We start from the raw sequence: 23,530 nt of genomic DNA, 5'->3' as shown, positions 1-23,530 counted from the left end.
AGGTTACTATTGATCCTACAACTGAGGAAGTACACAGAGTCAGAGTCACACAGCATAGAAACAGGCCCTTCAGCCCATCCAAACTAGTCCCATTTGGCCCATATCTCTCTATACCTTTCCTATCCGTTTACACATCAAGGAAGACTGAACAGCCTGGAGATCATTTCTCTAAAAGCACTGAGGAATGAAGTTTATGATCATGAAAGATGTATTTGATTAAATGTTGAAGGAGATGTGCACAAGGCAGGAACAGAGAAGATAAATTTGGGACGACTTTTAAGAAATCCAGTCCAAAAAAAAAATTGAGCTGGTGGTAGAGAGAAACTGGGCTGGATTGTGCTTGATCCAGCCCACTCCTCGTGCTGTTCCCTGAGATATTCATGTGGCTGCATTTATTCAACTGTCACACATAGTGTGTTGGAGGCCTGGTTCCTGCAGCCATTCCACAAAGTGGATTGAGCTAGGCCTCAGGTGGTGGATTTAGATCACCCTGGTCACAGCTCACTGTAGTCAAAGGCCTCAGCAACATATTCATAGACATTTAAAAGGTTAAAATAACTAGAAATCATTAAATAATTAAAGCAGATTTAAAAACAATCAGTTAAAATAATGAGTAAATAAGGGAAAGTGAATTTAAAACTTTTAAGGTTAATCAAAAGTAAAAAATATACGATTTCCAATCCAGTGAATTGTGTCCCATCCTGGCAGAAGTATAATGTGAAAGGCATCTGTCTATCTGACTCCAGTTGCAGAGCAGTCTGAATCTCTGAGATCTAGTCTCCACCTTACTCCTGATCTGTGGTCACAATGTGCTGGTGTGAAACTCCAAAATGAGCTAGCCAGCAGATCACAGCTATCCAACAGTTCCCAATGGAAGCTTTGGGTAGCAAGCATTGCAGTTTAGCCAACAAAACTCACTTCTACATGGAATACTTGGGGTGACTGTTATGGATTTGATGGAAACAAATTAAAAGGCTTTTGTGAATTACCAACTCAACTTCTTTGGTTAGTATCCCAGACCTAGTCAACTTTAACGACTTCATCACATTTCCTTTCATCATAAGATCAGAACTGAGCGTGATTGCTGATGATTGCAGAACCTTCAATATAATTGGCATCTCCATAGCACTGGTGAACAACCAAGTTGTACTGGAACAGTCCTATTAGAGCTGGGGTTCACGGTATAAAAAAAGATTGGGAACCCCTGTTTTAGAGACACAGACTGCACTATTGACTTTACAAAGGCAGTTAAGGATGGACAATAAACACTTATCTTGCCAGCAATGCCTAGATCCTGAAAAATGTATAAATATATAAATCCAACAAGTTTCTGTGTAACTAAAAGTTAACAAATTTCATGACACTTGCCGGTGATAATAAATCTGATTCTGATTCTGTGCTGGAAGTTCAATGTAAATGGTTCGTATATAAATGCTTTAGGTTCATTTTGTCTCGAAGTTCAGAACAAGTAGTTTATTCAAATCTCCACTTCAAATGTATATTAGAGTAAAACGTAACCTCTGTGTCATTGCTTACAGGTTGAGTTTTGGCAATCTGGCAATGGACTTTTTGGAAGACTTACAATGCACGAGTAGTGTGGGAAATCGTAATTGAAGTGTTTCACTTCATATTCAAACTTCCCCATACCCTGTGTGGTTTGTAACTGCATGCGATAATGTCATCAGACTTGCATGTGATAGTAACACCTGACGGGACCTGGTGCATGACCCGGGGCCATTCAGTGTAAGATTTGAAGTCACACTGTCAGAAGTTGTTCTGGAACCTGAAGTTGCGCTGAAGATTATTATTTTTGCTTTGATATGGGTGGAATCGTTGTTGCTGGTGTAGTGTTACTTACTGATTAGTTGAGAGATCTTAAACAGAGATTTTATTGTCTTCTGCCTCATTACCACTCTTTAAACATCACAGGAGAAGATCAAAAAGAAGTGTGAGCATTGGCTATTCACCTCCTTGCATCTGATCTATTGTTTAAGGAGCTCTTGGCTAGCCCTATCCTTCATCCACTTTGCTACCAATCCCCATCTCCTTGGTATCCATCTCGGCCCTGAATTTACTCCAGTGGAAATAGGAACGTTTTACACAGATGACAAATCAGTGGATTTTACCAGCCTAGAGGGTTGTGGTTGCAAGATCTTCAGAGGTATTTAAAAAGAAAAGATATTTATTTTTAAACAAACAGAACAGAGGCTCATGGGGAAATTTGTGTAGGAGAAGAGATGAGACCTGGGGTAGATCAACTGTGATCAAATTGAAAGGCTGGCTAAGCTTGAGATGTCCACTGGGCCCCCTCCTTCTCCCATTTTCTTGTGTTCAGTCACCATGCATCCACAACCCTCTGAGGTAAATCGAGATGGCGTTCTACGTGAAGAAACAACTCAGCCCCATATCTCCATATTGCTGAGGCTGAGCCCCTAAGCTTTGTTCTATTGAAATCAATGGAAACAAATCTCAGTGCTGGAGTTCCATGTGCATTTGCCATTATATTTCACATTTTTGTATTTCTTTACGGCATAATTCAGTCCAACAACCCCCTTTGTGCAGGCCCTCAAAGAATCCCACTCTTCCTCAAATATCTTTATAACTCATTCTTGCACATGGTCTTAGCACCTCTTACTTGTCCCATCAACCACCCACAGCAGGGATAATTTACAACAACCTACTAACATCCCGACCTACGTGTCTCTGACATGTCGGTGGAAACTAGAGTACCTGCAGAAAACCCACAGTGCCTGTAGTCACAGAGAGAACGTGGAAGTTCCACACAGACTGCACCCGAGGCCGGATTCAAACCTGTGCTGTTGGAGCCGTGAGACAGATGCGTTACATCATGTGTCTAGTCTAAAGAGAAGGGAACAAGTTTGTATACCCTGAGGATTACAGCAAGGAAGGAGTAAGGGAAAGGAGTGACGTGGGAGTGGCTGAGTGCAAAAGGAATTTAAGAAAGACCTGCAACAAGAAACAACTCCATTCTTCGGTCTGACCGATTAAAAAGCAACAGTTTTAACATTTGACTAATTGTTACATGAGTGATTTTGTTCTTTCTGAAGGTTAGGACAAAAAAATCAATTGCAAACCAGCTAACGAGACTCAAGAGTTGAGCAGGCCATTTTCAATTTCATGCTTCTACCTCAAATCACAAGTGACCGTGACAATAACCATTGTGTTCCAGAAAATGGAAAATCTCACAGTCCAAAATTGTACTTGCTCACAGATATTGAGCATTCAGAAAGATCTAATTGTTAGAGTAAATTTTTTTTAAAAGATGGTTTTGTTCATTTTTAAAGCTGATTAACATGCTTGTGCACAATTGGTTAATAATTCAGGAAGGTGCAAGGATGGAGCAATTACCAGGCACCGTGTCCAATCATTCATTAACCTTCGGAAGTGAAATGTAGTAGAATAGTTCATGGGTGTTTGACCTCAAAAAGAACAAAGCAGTGCAAGTCTGTACAGCTATAGTGCAGTTTTAGACACATCATTTGCTAAAGCGCATTAATACTTTGGAATAGGTTCAGAGAAAGGGATGTTCTGAAATGCAAAGTGAGACACACAATGCTGAATATGTTGACTTAGAAGAAAAGTAGGTTGAAAGCAAAATAGACCCCTGTGGTTGAATGGGGGGGAGGAGGTACAGTATATGCAAATTCTATCATTTTACTAATGTGTTCCTTTAACCACTTTGATTCAGTGAATTTCCTTTAAGATTATGATTTGCTGGTAATGCAATACCATTCTGTGCAACTATTAGCTGTCAAATTAGTTAATTTTGCTGACCAGTAGTCATTTACAATGTGGTGTTACATAGAAATTGGTCTGAACCTATAGGCAAGCAATACAGTGGGGGAGAGTTATGAATTTTAAGTAAAAAATATTTCAGCACCATTATAAGATGGATCACAATTCATTCTTGTTTCATTCCCAGAGGATTTTCTAGTTTTTGAAAGATGGCCATCTGCTGGTTTCTAATTTTAGAATGTTTATTTCATTTAGAATTTGAAGTTCCCTCATTTGAATTCAGATGTGGCGAGTTAGACAAAGATGAATTACTTGATTTCTAACCTGGGTGTTTGTACTGTACAGGGTGAAAGTGGCCTGCCAGGAAGAGATGGCACACCAGGGCAGAAAGTAAGTCATTTTATATAATGCAGATAGCTGGGTTTAAGGCCATGATGTTTTTTAGTAAGCATCAATTAAAGTTGCTCATTTACACATCTCTGCTGTAGTGGGACAGAATTGATTATCTGTGTTCTTATTTTATAAGCTATAATCTAAGTACCTTTGCATGTGATGACTTAGAAGCATCCATCCTCAGTTGAAAATGTGGTGTTAGGTCTCACATCCATCATCAGTATATACACTGGTACCTTATATTGGCCTTGCAGGGTGTCTGTGGCTTCCTAGTTCACAGTGTTCTCCCAACATCACTGCTTACTCCATTCTGTGTGACTAGACCGTACCCAATGAAAGTCAAAACCCGCCCTGGTAATACCTTGGGCTTTTTCCATTGTTTCCAAACACCTATGCACGTGTTGCAAACTTTATAACTATTAAGTGGAGGTTGGTTGTAGGGGATTCGCAGCCCGTTCCTTAGCTAGTTCCTTAGCTATTCAGCAATTTGGGCATCGAGGGAGAGGGGAAGAGGAGAGCCATCCGCAGTACCACTGATGCAGCAGAGAGGGCCTCAAGATGGCTGTGGCTCAAAGGAGGGGAGCCATGGAGTCATAAGTAGCTAGCCATCTGGACACAAGCTGGGATCTGATCAGTTCCAGCTGGGTCACCTGGAGGAGGGTGTATGATGTTGAAAGACCCAAAACACTCGATGATTCCAGGAAGATCACTGAAGATGTGTCCAGAGGCATCAGTAGATGTATGTACACAGCATTAAAATATTGTATATTGATTGCATTCAAGCTTTGCAATTAAATTTAAAACATTAATAATAAATCACATACACTCACCTTTCACATGTGGATTGTTGATGCACCAGGTCCAGCTGGGATACACGATGAACCAGATGTGAAGTATTGTCAGGGTTATAGAACTGAGATTGCTCGAAATGTGAGGTGCAGCAGGCAATTGGATGCATCCAGTCTAGCTAGTGATGCACTGTTATGGAAGACTGCGATGTGAAGATATGCACCTTCGTCTTCAAATCCACACCAATGCTGGCTCACTACCAGCACGATCCAGCCAACACCTAAGGCTCCAGCCCAAGTTTAATTTTCCCGCCGTTAATTCCATTTTGAATAAACGAGGTTGAACCACCCCATTCATAACCATTTGACCCTGAATCTCTCTAAATCTGAGTCCTCCTCTGGAACATTACCTTTTTGATCAACTCGTATCTCTGCTCCTGATGCCTTCATCTGTTGTTACCTGCATTCTTCATCATCTCAGTTCATAATTGGCCAGAAACTCCAGCTTATCTGTAAGTTGGTTGCTTGAATACGATGCTGTTTCCCCATCACCAGTCACTGATCTGTACTGATTCCCAATCCACCACAGCTGTGCTTTCTGCAATCCTTTCCCTCCTTTCCTTCCTGCTTCTGTCACACTCTCCAACCACACACACCCACCCACCCACCCCGTTTTAAGGCCTTATTTAAAATAAAGCTGGTGGTAACCTAATAGTTCCCAGTTTTTCCCTGACAATTCTCCTTATAAATGGGAGCTATTGTTAAATACGTTTAATCTGTGGAATAATTGAAGGCACCTTTGGTTTATAAAATAAACCGCCATTCTAATTATGAACATCCATAGCTTGGTTTATATTGGAGCAACGTTTTCATTTTGCCAAACTGGAACTTGCTAATCTCAGAGCACCTTACTTCCGTTGGCAAAACCATGGCCCCCACCATGACAGGTGTGGAGAGTCAATCCCCTCAGCTTTCTGCACCCTCAAATTGACCTGCAACAAATAAGCCTTTGATTGTGTAACACTGAAGCTACATTCCTCAAGTACCCCCAACATGACCTTGACAGAATTTAAAAGAAGGTAATTCTTGAATGGAGCTTTGTCTTCATGTCAGACTGTCTAAGATATTAACAAGCATTTAAATTTTTCTGACAATCTGAGACATTTAAACTCCATTAATGCTTATAAGAATGATAAAATAATTAAGTTCTTCAGTATATCATATAATGAAAAGCAGTTGTCACAATCTACAAGCCTGAAATAGTAATTGAAGTCACTGAGCTCTCCATTCCTTCGAAAGGCTGATCTCTTTCGTTGGACACTACATGGAATGTAGTGTTGGAGCAACTATTTGCCATTCAGTAAGTCCTCAGCAGCTTGTGTATACGAATCTGAGAGCCATGATCTTACATAGGATGCAGTTATAAAGCTGTACCCTGTTTAGTTTTATTTTTGTATGTTACACTGTTATTCCAGTCAATAAAGAAGATTCTACTTTTTTGTACTACTACTTACAGCACCTCTACCTTCTTAGATGTCAGTGTAGATTCGGCATGTCATCTAAAACTTGGACAGTCTTCTATAGATGCACAGTGAAGAATATACTGAACAGGTTGTATCATGGCCTGATACAGAAACACCAATGTTCAGGAATAGAAAAGTCTACAGAAAGTGATGAATACAGCACAGTCCATCACAGCCCCTCCTCACTAATTAGATTAGATAGATTATGAGGACACTCAGTCCTCGTTTATTGTCATTTAGAAGTGTATGCATTAAAAAATGGTACAATGTTCCTCTAGAAAGATATCACAGAAACACAGGACAAACCAAGACTAAAAACTGACAAAAACACATAATTATAACATATAGTTACAACAGTGGAAAGCAATACCTTAATTTGATAAAGAGCAGACCATGGGCACGGTAAAAAAAAAAGTCTCAATTCCCAATAGCCCCATCATCTCATGTAGACGGAAGCACCGCAAACTTGCCGATGCATTGGAAGCACCCGACCACAGCCGACTCTGAGTCCGTCTGAAAACTTCAAGCCTCCGACTAGCCCCCCGACACCGAGCACTTCGACCCCACCCTGGCTGCCGAGGAACAAGCAAAGCCAAGGACTCGGGATCCTTCCCCTCCGGAGATTCTGGATCACACAGTAGCAACGGCAGCGAAACAGGCATTTCAGAAGTTTTACCAGATGTTCCTCCGTGCTCTCACGTCTGTCTCCATCAAATCAGGATTGTGCACGGCACCCTGCTTGACAGATAACAGATATCATTCACCCGAGAGGCCGCCGCAAACTGCGTCGCGCCGCCATCTTCTCCTCCTCCTCCTTTCAAGGAGCACCGATACAAGAAAGCAGTATACACCATAAAGTACCCCCACCATCCAGGTCATGCTCTCTTTTTCTACTACCGTTAAGCAGGAGGTACAGATCCCGCATCATCAGGTTCAGGAACAGTTACTACCTTTCAATCATCAGGCTCCTGAATTGGCATGGGTAACTTCATTCACTACAACTCTGAACTGATTCTAGCGCCTACAGTCTCACTTTCTATTCTATAATTCATTTTCTCAGTATTAGTTGTTATTTGCACAATTTGTCTTCTTTTGCACTTTGGTTGCTTGTTACTCTCTGTTTATGTTTAGTTTTCATAAGTTCTATTGTATTTATTTTCCAATAAATTTCTGCACGAAAATGAATCTCAAGGTCATATATGGTCAAATATGCAGTATGTACTTTGTCAATTTGCTTTGACTTTAATTATCAGATGTGGATAAATAATCTTTATCCACATCTACAACTACAACTATGTAGTTGATCTACAACTATGTTTAATGGAACATTTTGCTCTTTTAAAAGGGTGAAGTAGGCGAACCAGGCTCAGCAGCAGATGGAATTAAAGGTGACCCAGGGTTGCCTGGACCTGTTGGCCCTCCAGGACAGAAGGTGGGTGGCCCTTTATTTATTGTTCCCTATGACATTTTTGAATTGTTATAATCAACCCTTAAAACTGTGAATATGACAAGCTGGGACTTGTGTTGCTTGAGCCAACTTTAGAAAGAAAGTACAGCACCTTTCCTGATCTCAGGATATCTGAAAACTTATTGAAATTGATGGAGTTTTTTTGTGGTCATTCCTGTAACTTAGGAAATAGAGCATCCAATATGGTGTGAGGTCCACAAAAAAAGTGGATGATAGCAATCTCAAACAAGAGAAATTTTGCAGATGCTGGAAATCCAAGCAACATGCACACAATGCTGGAGGAACTCAGTAGGTCAGGCAACACATGTGGAAAAGAGTACAGTCGATGTTTCAAGCCAAAACTTTTCATCAGGACTGATGGCAATCATCTGTTTGCTTCAGTGTGTTGGTTAATGGATAAATGTTGGCCAGGACACTGTAGAAAATCCCACGAGAAGGGGAAATTGATAGTGGGTGATCAGGAAATGGCTGAAACACTGAACCACTATTTTGTATTGGTCTTCACGATGGAGGACGCGTCTAATATGCCAAAGAAAGGATATTATGGACGAAATAGGAGGTGAGGACCTCAATACAATCACTGTCACTGAAGAGATAGTGATGAGCAAACTAGAGGGCCTGAAGGTCCCCTGGTCCTAATGGGATGCATCTCAGGGTGCTGAAGGAATTGGCGAAGGTTATAGTAGACGCATTGGTAATCATTTATCAAAACTCTCTAGACTTTGGGCAGGTCCAGGCGGATTGGAAGACAACAAATGTCACGCCACTTTTTAAAAAAGGATGTAGGCAAAAGACAAGCAACTATAGGCTAGTTGGCTTAACATCTGTAGTTGGGAAAATGCTTGAAGCTGTCATTAAGGACGAAATAGCGAAACATTTAGAAAGGAGTAGTTCCATTAGACGGTCGCAGCATGGATTCAGAAAGGGCGTGTCCTGTTTGACAAACTTATTGGAGTTCTTTGAGGACATAATGAGTGCAATGGATAGAGGGGAACAGGTGGATGTCATATACTTGGAATTCCAGAAGGCGTTCGATAAGCTGGATAGTGGATTGGTTAACCAATAGAAGGCAGAAAGTTGGTATAAATGGGTGTTTCTCCGGTTGGCAGTCAGTGGTGAGTGGGGTGCTGCAGGGGTCGGTGCTGGGCCTGCAACTGTTTACCATTTACATTGATGATTTGGATGAGGGGACTGAGTGTAGCGTAACAAAATTTGCTGATGACAGTAAACTGAGTGGAAAAACAAATTGTACAGAGGATGCGGAGAGTCTGCAGAGGGATATAGATAGGTTAAGTGAGTGGGCCAAGGTCTGGCAGATGGAATACAACGTTGATAGTGGGTGATCAGGAAATGGCTGAAAATCCATCATCCAATGTGAGATCATCCACTTTGGAAGGAATAATGGAGAAGCAGATTATTATTTAAATGGTGTAAGATTGCAGCATGCTATTGTGCAGGGGGACTTAGGAGTGCTTGTTCATGACTCGCAAAAAGTTGGCTTGCAGGTACAACAGGTTATTAAGAAGGCAAACGGAATGTTGGCCTTTATTGCTAGAGGGATTGAATTCAAGAGCAGGGAGGTCATGCTGCAACTATACAGGGTACTGGAGAGGCCGCACCTGGAGTACTGTGTGAATTTCTGGTCTCCATACTTGAGGAAGGATATACTGGCTTTGGAGGCAGTGCAGAGGAGGTTCACCAGGTTGATTCCAGGAATGAAAGGGTTAACCTATGAGGAGAGATTGAGTCGCCTGGGACTATACTCTCTGGAGTTCAGAAGAATGAGAGAGGATCTTATAGAAACATACAAAATTTTGAAAAGGTAAGATAGAAGTAGGAAGTTGTTTCCATTGGTAGATGAGACTAGAACTAGGGGACATTGCCTCAAGATTCAGGAGAGAAGATTTAGGACAGAGATGAGGAGAAACTGTTTTTCCCAGAGAGTGGTGACTCTGTGGAATTCTCTGCCCAGGAAAGCAGTTGAGGCTTCCTCACTAATTATATTTAAGATACAGTTAGATGGGTTTTTACATATTAAGGGTTATGGGGAAAAGGCAGGTAGATGGAGCTGAGTTTACGGACAGATCAGCCATGATCTTATTGAATGACGGAGCAGCTTTGATGGGCCAGATGGCCTACTCCTGCTCCTATTTCTTATGTTCTTATGTTGACTGTAGTTCCTCAAGTTGGTGCAGGGAGTAATTCACAGTCATATAGTTTAACATCTTATCCAAAAGATGGTATGTCTGATAGTGCTGTAGTACTGGCGCTAGATGGGCTCAGCTGTGGATTCACTACTTGAACTGAAGACCTGAGAGTGTTGCCTGTTATCTGCAGAGAGGAATTGTCCATTTCCGATGTATGGAACCTTTGGGGAGATGGCCTTTCTCACATATTTCCATCCATTCATAAATTTGACTTGGTAGTGCATTTAAATGTCATTGGTTCATTGCTTTTGTGACAGGTGTGAAGAGTTTTAGCTGGTAGTTGAGGAACGGGTCATTAACTGACTTCCACTGTACCGGCTGGACTTTTGGGAAAGGAGGGTTTCTGGGGGTGTGGAGGGCGGGAATGTCTCATGGACTACAAAGGGAGGATGCTTGGGGATAGGTTTTCAGGATTCTCACTGGAGCAGGCTCTGCTGAGGATCCTCAAAATGGGAAACCTGATGAGATGTTTTGGGAAATGGTCCTGTTACCAGTTTGTGTCTGTTAGGGGATCAGGAGGGGTAGTCTGGCATAAGGGAGGATGCAACTTTCCAAGTGGAAGAACAGTACCGAATATTCCAGCCTCTCAGGAAAACCTTCCCTGACGATCTTCCTCAACTGTCCCATATCTGATGACAGCATGCCATCTCCTCAGTCAGGGCAGGTTTCAATGCTTTAAGGATTCCTTCACTTGACACTCTATATTTTCAAAAGCAGTATTAAGAGATTGTAAAAGAGAATATTTATTGTGTTATCCTCAAGTAAGTTCTGGCAATATTAGTGTTAATGTGTTCTGGAATTTCTTACAGGGTGAAGCAGGGGAACGAGGCATGCAGGTGAGTTGGACATTGGTCATTGGTGACATTAACTGTGATGCAACTTTCTTTTAGTAATCAATTCCACAGAGAAAAGGCAAAAGAGCTGTTTTTCTACATTTGTTAAACTGGAAATTATATCTTTTGAAACAAATCTGTGTCCATGACCCTTGTTGATATCAAAGCTGTTCAGTTTGAGTTGAAGTTTTATAGTGGAGGGCTGATTGAGCAAACAACTGGCGCGAGGGGAGAGGCCACAGTAAAACCCAGGGATGAGCTCTGGAGGAAGCAGCAGAGGTGTTGATAAGCCAAGCCAAGGTCACACAGCATCTCTGTAATTGATGTGAGAGGATGACATCTTAGGTGCTCTGAGCTAATTGAGAAGGGAAGACTAGGTGGCAAGCTAAGCCTGCCCCTCACTGTGATGGTCAGTGTATCAGCACTAAACACACACACACACACACACACACACACACACACACACACACACACACACACACAAAACATACATATGTATGCACAAGCAGCCTATAAACACACACACACTTTCTGCTATGGACACACATGCATACACACAGAGCTATGTACACGCATACAGACACTCACTTGTTTATATATACACACACACACACACACACACACACACACACTGCTATGTTTATACTGACAGACACTAACTTTTATACACACACAGATGTCCATACATGTCCAAGACACATGCACACACTGCTATGTACATACCCATAGACACACAATGCACATGCATATAAACCTCCCACAACCCACACATACACACCTCCTCTCCCTTCTACACATCTCTACTTTCCCTCCTTCATCTATTCTCCAACCACCTCCTTCCTTCTTGCCTTTCTATATCCCTATCTGAGCTGGCACCACCACTACTGCCCCACCCTTCCCTCTTATGTGCGAGCAAATATTTGTCTGATATCACAGTGTGCCTTCATGTTTGGGGCAACCAAGGAGCAAGCAGCCTGACGGCTGTGTATTTTTTCCCCATTGAGTTTACATTCAAAGCCCACTTGTTTATTTCCATTTAACACCACTGTGGCTTGTATATCATAAGTAATACATTATAAAACCGTGCAGGTTATAGACTCTGCAGTTACAATTGCTAATGGAAGATCATTCACTAATCCTCCAGTTTACCCAGAGAATAAATCAAATGTGCTTCAATTATACAGACGCTGGCTGGCTCTAACAATGTGTTGTTTAATTTCCTATGTCTGCTCTGTAGGGCCCTCCAGGTCCTAAAGGTGAAGCAGGAAAAACCGAGATAATTGACTATAATGGTAACATCAATGAAGCACTCCAGGTACGTGTTTTTCTAAGAGCTACGTTGCTCAGAATATTAAGTTTTTTTTTGGTCCAATACTATTATTTATTTTGGAAACAGTCCAGGTGTTGTGTGAACAGGATCTTATGAATTAAATTATAAATGATGGAATCCCACACCATAAACAGAGATCATTGAATCCATTGTGTCTGTGACTGAAAGAGCTCTCTAATTAGTTCCTGTCCCGTGCTCGTCAACCCTGCAATTATTTCCCTTTGCATGCATTTAACCAATTCCACTTGGAACATAACCATCATGCCTGGTTTCACCACTGCTTCCAGAGGAGTGTACAGAATACTTAATTCACTTCTGTGTAAATAGGACAAGAATACAAGCTGCCCGGGTTGACGGCAGTGAGGCTCTCTTCTGTTCCTCTTGAAAGATTGGACATTCTAGAGAAAAAACAGGAATCCCATTCCTATTCCTCAATGAAGATGGTAACCATCTCCAGAGCTTTGCAGCTGCAGTCTCTGTTTAATGTGAATCAGATTCAGGTTTAGTATCATCGGCATATGTCGTGAAATTTGTTGACTTTGCGGCACCAGTACAATACAATGCACAATAATAGAGGGAAAAAAACTGAATTACAGTAAGTGTGTGTGTATGCGTATATATACAAAAATAGAAATAAAAAAAACTAGTGAGGTAGTATTAATGGGTTCAATGGACAATCAGAAATCAGATGGCAGATAGGAAAATCTTCTTCCTGAATCGTTCAATGTGTGCCTTCACACACCTCTATACCTCCTTCCTGATGGTAGCAATTAGAACAAGACATGACCTGGGTAATGGGGATCCTTAATGATGGACATCTCCTTTTTGAGGCAGCACTGCTTGAAGATGTCCTGGATATTATGGAGGCTAGTGCTCATGGTGGAGCTGACTAAGTTTACAACTCTCTGCAGCTTCCTTTGATCCTGTGCAGTAGCACCCCCCTCCCCATAACAGACAGTTAGAATGCTCTCCACAGTACATCTGGAGAAATTTTCAAGTCTTTTTGATGACATATCAAATCTTCTCAGACTGCTAATGAAATATATTGAGTCCAGGTTAGATCCTCAGAGATATTGACACCCCAGGAACTTGAAATTGTTCACTCTTTACACTTCTAATCCCTCTATGAGAACTTGAGTGTGTTTTCTTGTCTTGCGCTTTCTGAAGTCAGCAATCATTTCCTTGGTCTTACTGACGTTGAGTGCAAGGTTGTTGCTGTGACACCACTCGACTAACTTATATATCTCATGCAATTTATCCTGCAATTGGGATATTTTTAAAAATATGTAATACCCTGCCAAACACTTTACATATGTATGTTGCAATAGTTTCAATACATTCATTGATAACTTGCAGATTATTAAAGAAGCTGCAAGTCACATTTCCTATTTCTGTTGGTAAGTGAGAAGTGAAACCAAGTACATTAATGATGTTACTTCATGTGCAAAATACAAATGGGACAAAGATCTGTGCTAGGCTGGATTGCCATAGGAAATGACCAGTGTCAGTTCCAGATGGGAATAGGAAATGAGTGTGGAATTGCATCTTTTGGATGATTTACAGGGACAAATCCTTTCATCTTTAATCCAGTATCTAGACTTGTGTTTCTTATTAACAGAGCCTTTGCTGAAAGTAGTATCCTCAGCCATGGTAATTATAGGTTCAAGGCCCAATCTAGAGACATGAGCATTAAATTCTCATTGAATTCTCCCACAGTGAGAATTAGGCCCCGTGCTCTTGCAGGGGAATGTAGAAGACGGCTTTGCTGTGAAGAAAAGAAAGGGAATTCTCCAAGGTGTCCCAGCCAATACTCATCCCAATCAACATCATGGTGTCTGGTTGTTAATCACATTCCTGTTTATGGGAACTTGTGCTCAGACTTGTTGTGACATTCTAAACATTGTACCAGTGACACATCATTGTTAAACATATTACAGCCTCATAAAAGCTGGGACAGTGATGCAAATCTTCCTGTCAATGTCATTTTTATTTCATAGAATCAGAAATAATAGCATATCTTTTTGAGTTTGAGTAACTAAAGGAAACGATAATAATATCAGACATTGTTGCCAAAGGCAAAAAAAAATGCATGTACTCTTGGATGCAATGCTGCATGATTTTGCAGTCCAAAGTCAACTTTTATGAACTTTACTATTTATGTGTCCAACATCTGCAGTGTCTTGAGTCTCCAGTTATGTTCCATTGTTTTGAGGAACTGATTATAACACGTATCATTTGTGTTTAGGGCCCTCCAGGAGCTCCAGGAAGGCCAGGTCCACCGGGCCAGAAGGTAAGTTTTCACCTTGTTCAATGACTCAAAGCCAACAGTAATGATTTCAACTTCTTTTGCAACTTAGCCACTTACCATCAACAGTACAAATCCGGTTCCCAATGTATTTTCTCCCAAGATACATCACATCTGCATAAATTAAAAAAAACCTCCTTACCTTTTTGGTGTGAAGAAAAGTTTTCATAATAGCAGATACACACCTTTCTTTTCTGGCATTGCATTGAATTTGTTGTGTGTGATGAGGATTTACACTACAATGCCTTAAATGTCATGAAAAGGTATTATATTGTTGGCATTGCACAGCTAAAATGAATTTACTGATAAATTATTCTGTTTTGATAGGGTGAAGTAGGCTTGCCAGGTGTACCTGGACTTGATGGAGAAAAGGTAATGTTTCTTTTGAAGAGCAACTGTACTTGTGGTGCCCGTTTAAGATTCACATGATCTCATTTACGTGCGTCTATTGTTATGGCCATGAGAGTTTCTCTTGATAATGTGGTTTACTTCTTTCAGGGCCCTCGTGGTAAAACAGGTGATACTGGACTAATTGGTCTACCGGGCCCACCAGGACCTGAAGGGCCGAAGGGGGAGGCAGGAATTATGGGATTCCCCGGGCCTAAAGGAGACAAAGGAGATATTGGCCAGATTGGATCACCTGTAAGTTCAAGTCTTCAAAATCTTATTTTAGTTACACCTTCTTGGATTTGTAATAAAAAAAACACTAGTGTGTTTAATTTCCATCCTATTCAATATTTTCATAGCTATATGCCGAAGATCTTTATTTTATAATCATGCAAGGACATTAATTTGCTGATTGATTTTAAAGTCAATTTGTGGAAACAGTTCAGCACAAACCAGCCTCCTTTCCATAAACCCTGTCTCCCCTTTTCACTGCCTTGGTAAAGCAACCAACACAATGAGAGACCCCACCCACCCCAGATATTCTCTCCCCTTCCCCGCCATGCCCCTGCAAACTACAAAAGCCTGAAAGCATGCGGTTTCATCCTATTGTTAGTAGACTCTAGAATGAACCTCTTGTATAAGATTGACTCTTGACATCACAATCCACCTTGTTACGACCTTGAACCTTATTGTGTGCCTGCACTGCACACTCTCTGCAATGTTATATTCTGCGTTTTGTTACTGCTTTTCCGTTGTACTACATCGATGTACTGATGTGATGAAATGGTCTGTATTGAAGGCATGAAAAACAAAGATTTCCAATGTACCTTGGTACATCTAACAATAAAAAACCAATTTAACAATCTGAGTTTATCATCATGTGTACGAGTATGGTGATGGTACAGGTACAATGATAGAACTTGTTTGTAGCAGCATCACCAGCACATAGGTAGAGACGACGTATAGAATGGGAGTATGTAAGTTATATATACAGTAATCTGTACATAAAATTATACTATACAGAGAGAAAAAAATTAATTGCTGGCATGAGTGATTTATCTAAAAAGCACAATATATCTTTCTTGTATTAGCGGCTGTTCAATTGATCACGTGGTATCAGTTGTCAGCATGAGGCAAGTGATATTTTTGAAATGGCTTTAGATTATTTATGTCCCATTTTGAAACAATCCAGTATGCAAAAGCTTAAAGAGCAGCACTTGAAGTAGCCCCGATGCCTTGAGGTAATTTTATTGTGTGTTATGTGTTCAGGGTTTGGATGGGCCGACAGGTGAAAAAGGAGAAAGGGGTGAGCCAGGGTTGCAAGGCCCCCCTGGGCTACCAGGTCCCGTCGGACTTCCAGGTTCAACCGTGAGTATCTTTAGTTACTTGACACATTGGGATCCAAGAGATCTTGAGGAGTAGGAGTAGTGCCCATGAACTCCCTGTCCAATCCTGTTTAAGTAGCCGTCACATTTAACCTCTAAGCTCTTTAACATCTGGCCCGTTTAACACCCGTACCCCTTCCACATGCCTTATTTAAAACCTTGTCTGTTCGGATCCTTCACCTCATTAGAAGTTACATATCACAATTTGTAGCCAGGAACGTTCTGTTAACGTGGAGAGCTGAGTTCATCTTCCTCTGAAGGTCAGTGCAGGCATTAGGGAGAAGGCGAGTTGTGAAAACTTTGACATCCCATGGTCCAGGAAGTGGTGATTGCACTGATATTTTCTTTGAGGATACCTTATGAGAAACTGGTTATTGATGTCAATACAGAGAATATCATTCACTTAATGTGCATTTGGTGTCCAGCCAGAGACGGAGACTCCCCATTATCATCTTCAAGTACCAAAAGAGCAAGGACAAGTTTATCCTCATCCAGTCTGATCTACCTCCAATAATTGCAGCAGGAGCAAGGCCAGTGCTAGCTGTTTGTTCCCACTGTGCTACGTGAGGCCATAGCTGAGTGATGTGTATGCTGAAATTATGCTTCACTGCTTGGACAGATATAGAAATGCGGTCCTGAGGGCATCGTTTCATCAGAAGACAATTGTTAATGAATCACCAATACACGATATAAATTTGGCTTTAATCTGCATCCTATAATTGCACTGTAACAACTTCTGCACACTGGAAGTAAGAACTTGTGCTGTTATAAAGTCTTTCAATACTTCAACATTCCTGGGCAATGAATTATATTTGAACTAGCTTTTTTTTAATGGAAAACTGAAACATAGTGCACATATTCATAATGTCTAGCTTGTTTTATTCTCAAGAATGGCTCGGCTGCTTTAAGCATATACTGTCATAAAAATAAAGATAGTTCCAACAGCTATTTTGCTTATACCTCCTTCCACCCGTTTCTTGGCACAGAAGTCTGGAGTTAATATGAAAGGGCATTGAAAAAGAGGTTATTCGTCCATCACAGTATTCTGCCATTTTGAAAAAAAAATTCCAATTATTCCTCAAATCCTGCATTCTCCCAATGGCCCTTCAAATTCCTGTGCTTCACACTTTTAACCCATTTCTGAAAATGGCCTTTGTGACTTCAGGGGATACATTCCAGATGAGAATGAATCAGAGGACAGCTTTAGATGAAACTTGAAGCAAATTATAAAAAAGATAATGCAATGTTTGCAATTGTGAAACATCAGATGTATTTAAACAATATAGCCAAAGTCTAAATAAGACACAACTCTAAACATTGCTGACTAATATAGCCTTCAGTGGGTTAACTGTAGTCATTTAGAAGGATTTGCATCCTGTCATCAAACTTTGAACATCTTTAATGTTGAAATATACCTACTAACCTTTTGTTTTTAAGTCACAATCTGTAGCTGTGACCACATGTGTTTCATGAACCATTTGCAAATCTTGCCTGGGGTCCACACTAAAAGATGGCTGTTCTTTTTGCAGGTTAATGGGTCACCAGGACTACCCGGGCCACAGGGCCCTCCAGGTCAAATGGTAAGCCTCCTTTCATTTAAATTGAGATGAAAGGGCAGAAAGAAGTTGACGTGACATCTCATACTCCAAAACCCAGTATAACCTTAAACTGAAGGGTATCTCATCATCAGAGGGTGATTGTTAATGCATCATTGATGTAAATTTGGATTTAGTCTCCATCCTTTTGATTACATTTATCAACTGCTTGCTGAAAGAAAGAACTTGCACTATTAATGAAGGCTTTCAAAACCTCAACATTTCAAGGCAATGAATTATATTTGAACCAACTTTTTATGGAGCACTGATACATTATGTACATGTAGATCATGCGTGTTGATAACACACCTAGCTTGCTTCATTCCCTAGAATGGATAGGCTGTTTTAAGTATATCATATCTGAGTCTTTTATAAGGCATTGGTCAGAGGTACAAAGGGACTTGGGATTCCTTGTGCAGGATTCCCTAAGGGTTAACTTTCAGGTTGAGCCATTAGGAAGGAAGGCAAATCCAATGTTAACATTCATTTTAGGACTATAATACACCATAAGAGCATTGGTGTCATACCGAGGTATTATGAGGCATTGGTTAGACTGCACTTGGAGTATTGTGAGCAGTTTTGGTCCCCTTATCCAAAAAAAGATGTGTTGGCATTGGAGAGGGTACAGAGGAGGTTCATAAGAATGATTCCAGGAATTAAAGTGTTAATGTATGAGGAGCATTTGATGGCTCTGGACTTGTACTCGAAGTTTAGAACAATGACGGGAGAATCTAATTGAAACTTATCAAATATTGAAAGGTCTAGATAGAGTTGATGTGGAGAGGATGATTCCTATAGTGGGGGAGTTTAAACCAGAGGGCACAGCCTCAGAATAAAGGATGTCCCTTTGGAACAGAGATGAGGACAAATTCATTTAACCAGATGATGGTGAGTGTGTGGAATTCATTGCCCCATACAGCAGCCAAGTTATCAGGTATATTTAAAGCGGAGTTTGATAGGTTCTTGTTTAGTAAGGGCACCAAAGGTTATGAAGAGAAGCAGGAGAATGGGCTTGAGAGCAGCAATAGAGCAGCCATGATAGAAAGCTGCAGCAGACTTGATGGGGTGAATGACCTGATTCTGTTCCTGTCTTACGGTGTTATGGTCTTAACATGTGTTAAAAACAGCAATATGTTAATACATCATCGAGTCACTGTCATTCCAGCACGTAACAAGGCTGATCAGCCAGATGTGTCCACGCTGAACCTCTCTACATCAATTTAGTCAGTCCCATAGCCCTACAGGTTTATTCCCCTCAGGCCCCAATCAAATTTCTTTCTGAAATCACTAATGTCCCGACTTCAACCACTCTAGTAGGCAGCAGGTTTCAAGTCATTACCATCTACTGCCTGAAAGAGTCCTTCCTCAAATACCCTCGTACTTCTTACTCAAACTCTTAAATTTGTGACCTGGAATCCTAGTGTCATCAGCTAATGACAGTGGTATTTCTCTGCCTATCTGATCTAAACTTATCATTATCTTAGACACCTTATCACATCTCCTCTCAGCTTCTCCTACTTGAAGGAGAACAGTCCCTTCTCCAGCAACCAAACTGTGTAACTAAAGTCTGTTAGCCTTGAAACCATTCTGATAAACACCTCCTGCACTCTTGCCAGGACCTTCACATCCTTTCTGAAGAGTGGTTTGAAATTTTACGCTGAGACTATAAGACAAAGGAGAAGAATTAGGCCATTCAGCTCATCAGGTCTGCTCTGCCATTCATTTATGGCACATTTTGGTATTAATTTTATCAAAAAGTATTAAGTTTTGAGTAGAAGTGAGTGTGTGACATTATACTCTGTATGAAATATTCATTGTTTAAAATTATGTTTCTGATCTGTTCTGTCCAGGGACCTCATGGCCTTCCAGGGACAAAGGTAATTTTAATTATTGTTGAACTACTGTTACAGTAATATACTTTGTGTGATGCAAGAGATTACTTTCAGTGGAACCTTCCCCCTGTTTGTTCTTCAGATGAAACCTGTGGATTGATAAGAATAGAAAACATATTTGATCTTTGACCTGTAATACGTGCTGCAATAAAGGTTGAAGGGGAAAAAATTTGAGGAACACACCAGAGTAGTATTTGTCAGCTCCTGAATGGCAAATGTTTTGACCAGAAATCCACAAGCTTTCATTGTCCTCACCATTTCAACAGTTAGCTTTCATTACCCATTTATATGTTGTATTTTAATATGATATGATGTGTAAAATATTAATTAAAAAGGTGATAATTATAATGGCCTAACATATTTTTGGCAGAATATGGTATAATGTTCACAAATATTAGGGATTATTTTGCTGTCTGAATGCTAACACAAGCTGATAAGCTTCAATATCTATCTTAACCTTGTTCTTACTTAATTTGTTTTCCTTTTAATTTACCAATTTACACATTGAGTCAATGTTTTACTGTACAAATCACTTTGCCATCTACATTATATATTGAGAATGTTTTTAAAAAAAAAAACTCTGCAAGTCAGGCAGACCAAATCCTGAAGAAAGATCTTTGGTCTGAAAGATGAACTCTCCCTCTCTGCAAATTCTGCGTAACCTGAAGGGCACTCGGTATTTTCTGTTTTTATTCATTTGCCAACAGAAATTTGTGGCAATCTGTCAGAAGTGTAGTTTGTACATATTAGCTGGTATACCTTTTCAGTATGAACACTTGGATTTCAAAGTGTGATTCCAAAATTTGTATACATTAGAATGTTACTCACTAGTTTTGTCTGTAAATCAGATTCATTTCATATGATGCATATGACATTGTAAAAGTCAATACACTGCAGTTTTCTCATTGACATAGGGCGAGCCTGGGTCAGAAGGTCCCAAAGGTGATAGAGGTGATCGAGGTCCCCTGGGACTGCCTGTAAGTACTACTGCTGTCAATCTGTACTTCTGCCTTGTATCTGCCACTTTGAGACACCGAGGCATGAGAGTGTAATTAACATAGTCTTCAAATCAGATTAACTCAGTAGACAGCTAATTTGATATAAATTATCTAATGATAACTTGTGTGTGAATGCACGTTAGACTCAAGAATTTAAAACCAATAGACCAGGGGTTCCCAGCCTTTCATATACAACGCCATTTAGCAAGGGGTCCGTGACCCCAGGTTTGGAACCCCCTGTAAAGGCAGAGCAGTTTGGGGATTTGTATTCTGCTGTACAGTCAAGTGACCAAGTCCAGAGGTGAACATCTGTCTACCCAGTTTCCAACTCCACTCCGAACTCAATCTCCTCTGGGGAGAAACTGACCTGGTCGCTTTTATTCTGCCGAAATCCACCATTGCTTGTCAAACCTTGGATTGTTTTAGTGGTGCAACCCTCTCACTCACTTTTTCCATAAAACTGAAGAGTAAAATAAAACAGGCATCATGTACTGTTTGCATAGGATAGACAATAACTGGAGTTTTGAAGAGGTAAAAAAGAATTATGGTAGGTATGAAGTTAAGGACCTCGAGGATCGGGGGAAATGGTGCAAAATAGGAAGGCAGAGGAAAGGAATCAACAGTCTAATTTCCAGGGATTGATACTGGGGGTATTTAACAGAACAGGTGGACCTAAAACATAACCAGAGGCTGAATCTTTCTGAATCAGTATCCACAACATGAATCAATAGAGATGTACCATAATGGCCAGCTTTGGTGAAAAGAAGGGACCTGTGATCATTAAGAACAAAGCCATAATTTGTAAACTTGCATCATCCAAATGCTCTACTGCAGAGACCTCAGTCTTTGGCTCAACAGCTGAAATTCCTTTGATCAAAAAAAATTCAGTTCCTCCTGCATTCCCCAAATGATTTATGTGGCTTGGCTTCTTAGCAGAGATGACAAAGTTGAATTGAAAGTCTCAGGAACAAATCAAAACTAAGGCATGAAATCCTGGAACATAACACTTACTTTGGATTTCACTGATTCATTTTTTAAAGATCAAGGAGCTTTCAAAATTTAATGACAATCTTTAATCACCATAACGATAGTACTCAGAAATGATCAATATTAGATCATTCATCCCTCAAACCTACTCTGATCTTTAGTGAGGTTACATTTAGTTCCTTTATCTTTCCTGTAAAATTTCCCCATATCTGCCAATCACATATGTTGTCACAAAGCTATTGAACTGACTTTTGAATGCATTGAGCACAACACCCTGCTGAATAAAGTCAAGTCTCTGCATTTCCACTCTAAGTGGCCAGCCTCTTCTCCAAGGATAATAGCCCTAGATTCTCTAGCCAAGGGGAGCAATCTCTCACAGCATCCAACTTGCCAAGCCTATTCAATATTTCTCAGTGGAATCAGCTTAACACCCTTCCAGAGAGCTCATGCCCATTCTGTTTATAATGTCAATAACAACAGGGATGATCGTCACTTCTAGATGATCAAAAGAATTTGAAGATTAGGCAGATGGAAGCACAGGCACAAGCTTTAAGGTCATTGCTAAAATAGAAGAAATGACCATGTGAATGTACTAAGCATTAAAAGTCACAGTTGCATAGTGTGTGTGTGATGAGATCAACATTAAAATAACTTCTTTCCTCCTGCATCAGGTATTTTGCTATCCATTTTATAATGGATAGAATACAGGGCTGTATCACCAACATTGGCATAATTCATTATTGATATAATGTACATGTATCATAATTCACTTTCAATCACATGGCGTGCTGGTCATACTCACTCTTTGCTAATTGTGAAGATTTGGCATTTGGCTTTTTCAGCTAGTACCAGTGACAGTTTCAGGAGTTTCCTGCTCTGACAAAACAGGTAACTCTTGGTAACTATGATGGCAGTTCCACTGAAATTTTCATGATTAATTTTTTTAAAAATTGTAACCTTGAAATATTTGATTGTATAGTTTGGGTTTCTAAAAGATTTCTTGTGTGCTGATAGACATGTCAAGTCTTCATCCCTTTCAACATTATGTCATCACCTTTCATTGAGTTATGCCAACATGTGTCCCTTTTCACTGCTACATTCATTTCTTCCCCACTGTTCTTTCCACTTTTAACACTTCATACACCAGGGTGCTTCTGGCTTAGATGGACAGCCTGGGCCAGTGGTGAGTTCTGTATGTCCATTGTCTAGATAGCTTGTGCCTGCTGCACTGCCGTTGGACTGCATTGTGAATTTAACATGGCTGGAATCCATGCCTGTACAGTGGACCGTTACCATTGTAAATGAAGCATGAGAAATATGCCAGTGCATGCAACTGCTTAATTAACCTTTTGGTTTATCATTCGGATTAGGAAATGCTTAAGTAATGTGATTGTCAAATGGCTACAAGTATTGCAGCCACAGTGTTGTAATTCTGGTAAATCAACAAATGTAGGAGGCAAAAAAAAATTGAAGTGCTTTAAAACAAAATTAGTTTTTTTGAGCAGCACATTGTTTTGGTTATATGTTTGACATTATCAATAGTCCTACATTTTCATATACCAAAGCAAGCTGTGGTTTACAGTAAATCTATTCTGTCTTAGTAGGTCTGAAGCATTTAATGTTGATGTGTAACTTGGGCCTGTGATCTCACTGAGTTATACTGACCAAAGTGAACCCTTCAAA

At 40.3% G+C, this 23,530-nt stretch overlaps 1 protein-coding gene across 1 annotated transcript in view; it reads left to right on the top strand.

Moving 5' to 3' along the window:
• Positions 1 to 23,530, top strand: part of col13a1 (collagen, type XIII, alpha 1) — a 123,552-nt gene that overhangs the window by 77,805 nt on the left and 22,217 nt on the right. The window contains exons 23-33 of the mRNA XM_072282588.1: positions 4,102 to 4,146; positions 7,806 to 7,892; positions 10,945 to 10,971; positions 12,206 to 12,283; positions 14,544 to 14,588; positions 14,931 to 14,975; positions 15,102 to 15,245; positions 16,260 to 16,358; positions 17,905 to 17,955; positions 19,821 to 19,847; positions 20,777 to 20,839. Coding sequence (XP_072138689.1) covers positions 4,102 to 4,146; positions 7,806 to 7,892; positions 10,945 to 10,971; positions 12,206 to 12,283; positions 14,544 to 14,588; positions 14,931 to 14,975; positions 15,102 to 15,245; positions 16,260 to 16,358; positions 17,905 to 17,955; positions 19,821 to 19,847; positions 20,777 to 20,839 — 711 coding nt within the window. The remainder of the gene's footprint in view (positions 1 to 4,101; positions 4,147 to 7,805; positions 7,893 to 10,944; positions 10,972 to 12,205; positions 12,284 to 14,543; positions 14,589 to 14,930; positions 14,976 to 15,101; positions 15,246 to 16,259; positions 16,359 to 17,904; positions 17,956 to 19,820; positions 19,848 to 20,776; positions 20,840 to 23,530) is intronic.

This window comes from Mobula birostris, chromosome 18, assembly GCF_030028105.1.
Source record: "Mobula birostris isolate sMobBir1 chromosome 18, sMobBir1.hap1, whole genome shotgun sequence".
NCBI classification, from domain to species: Eukaryota; Metazoa; Chordata; class Chondrichthyes; order Myliobatiformes; family Myliobatidae; genus Mobula; species Mobula birostris.
Note: the sequence above shows the minus strand (reverse complement) of the source record. Positions and strands in the feature narration are given on the sequence as shown.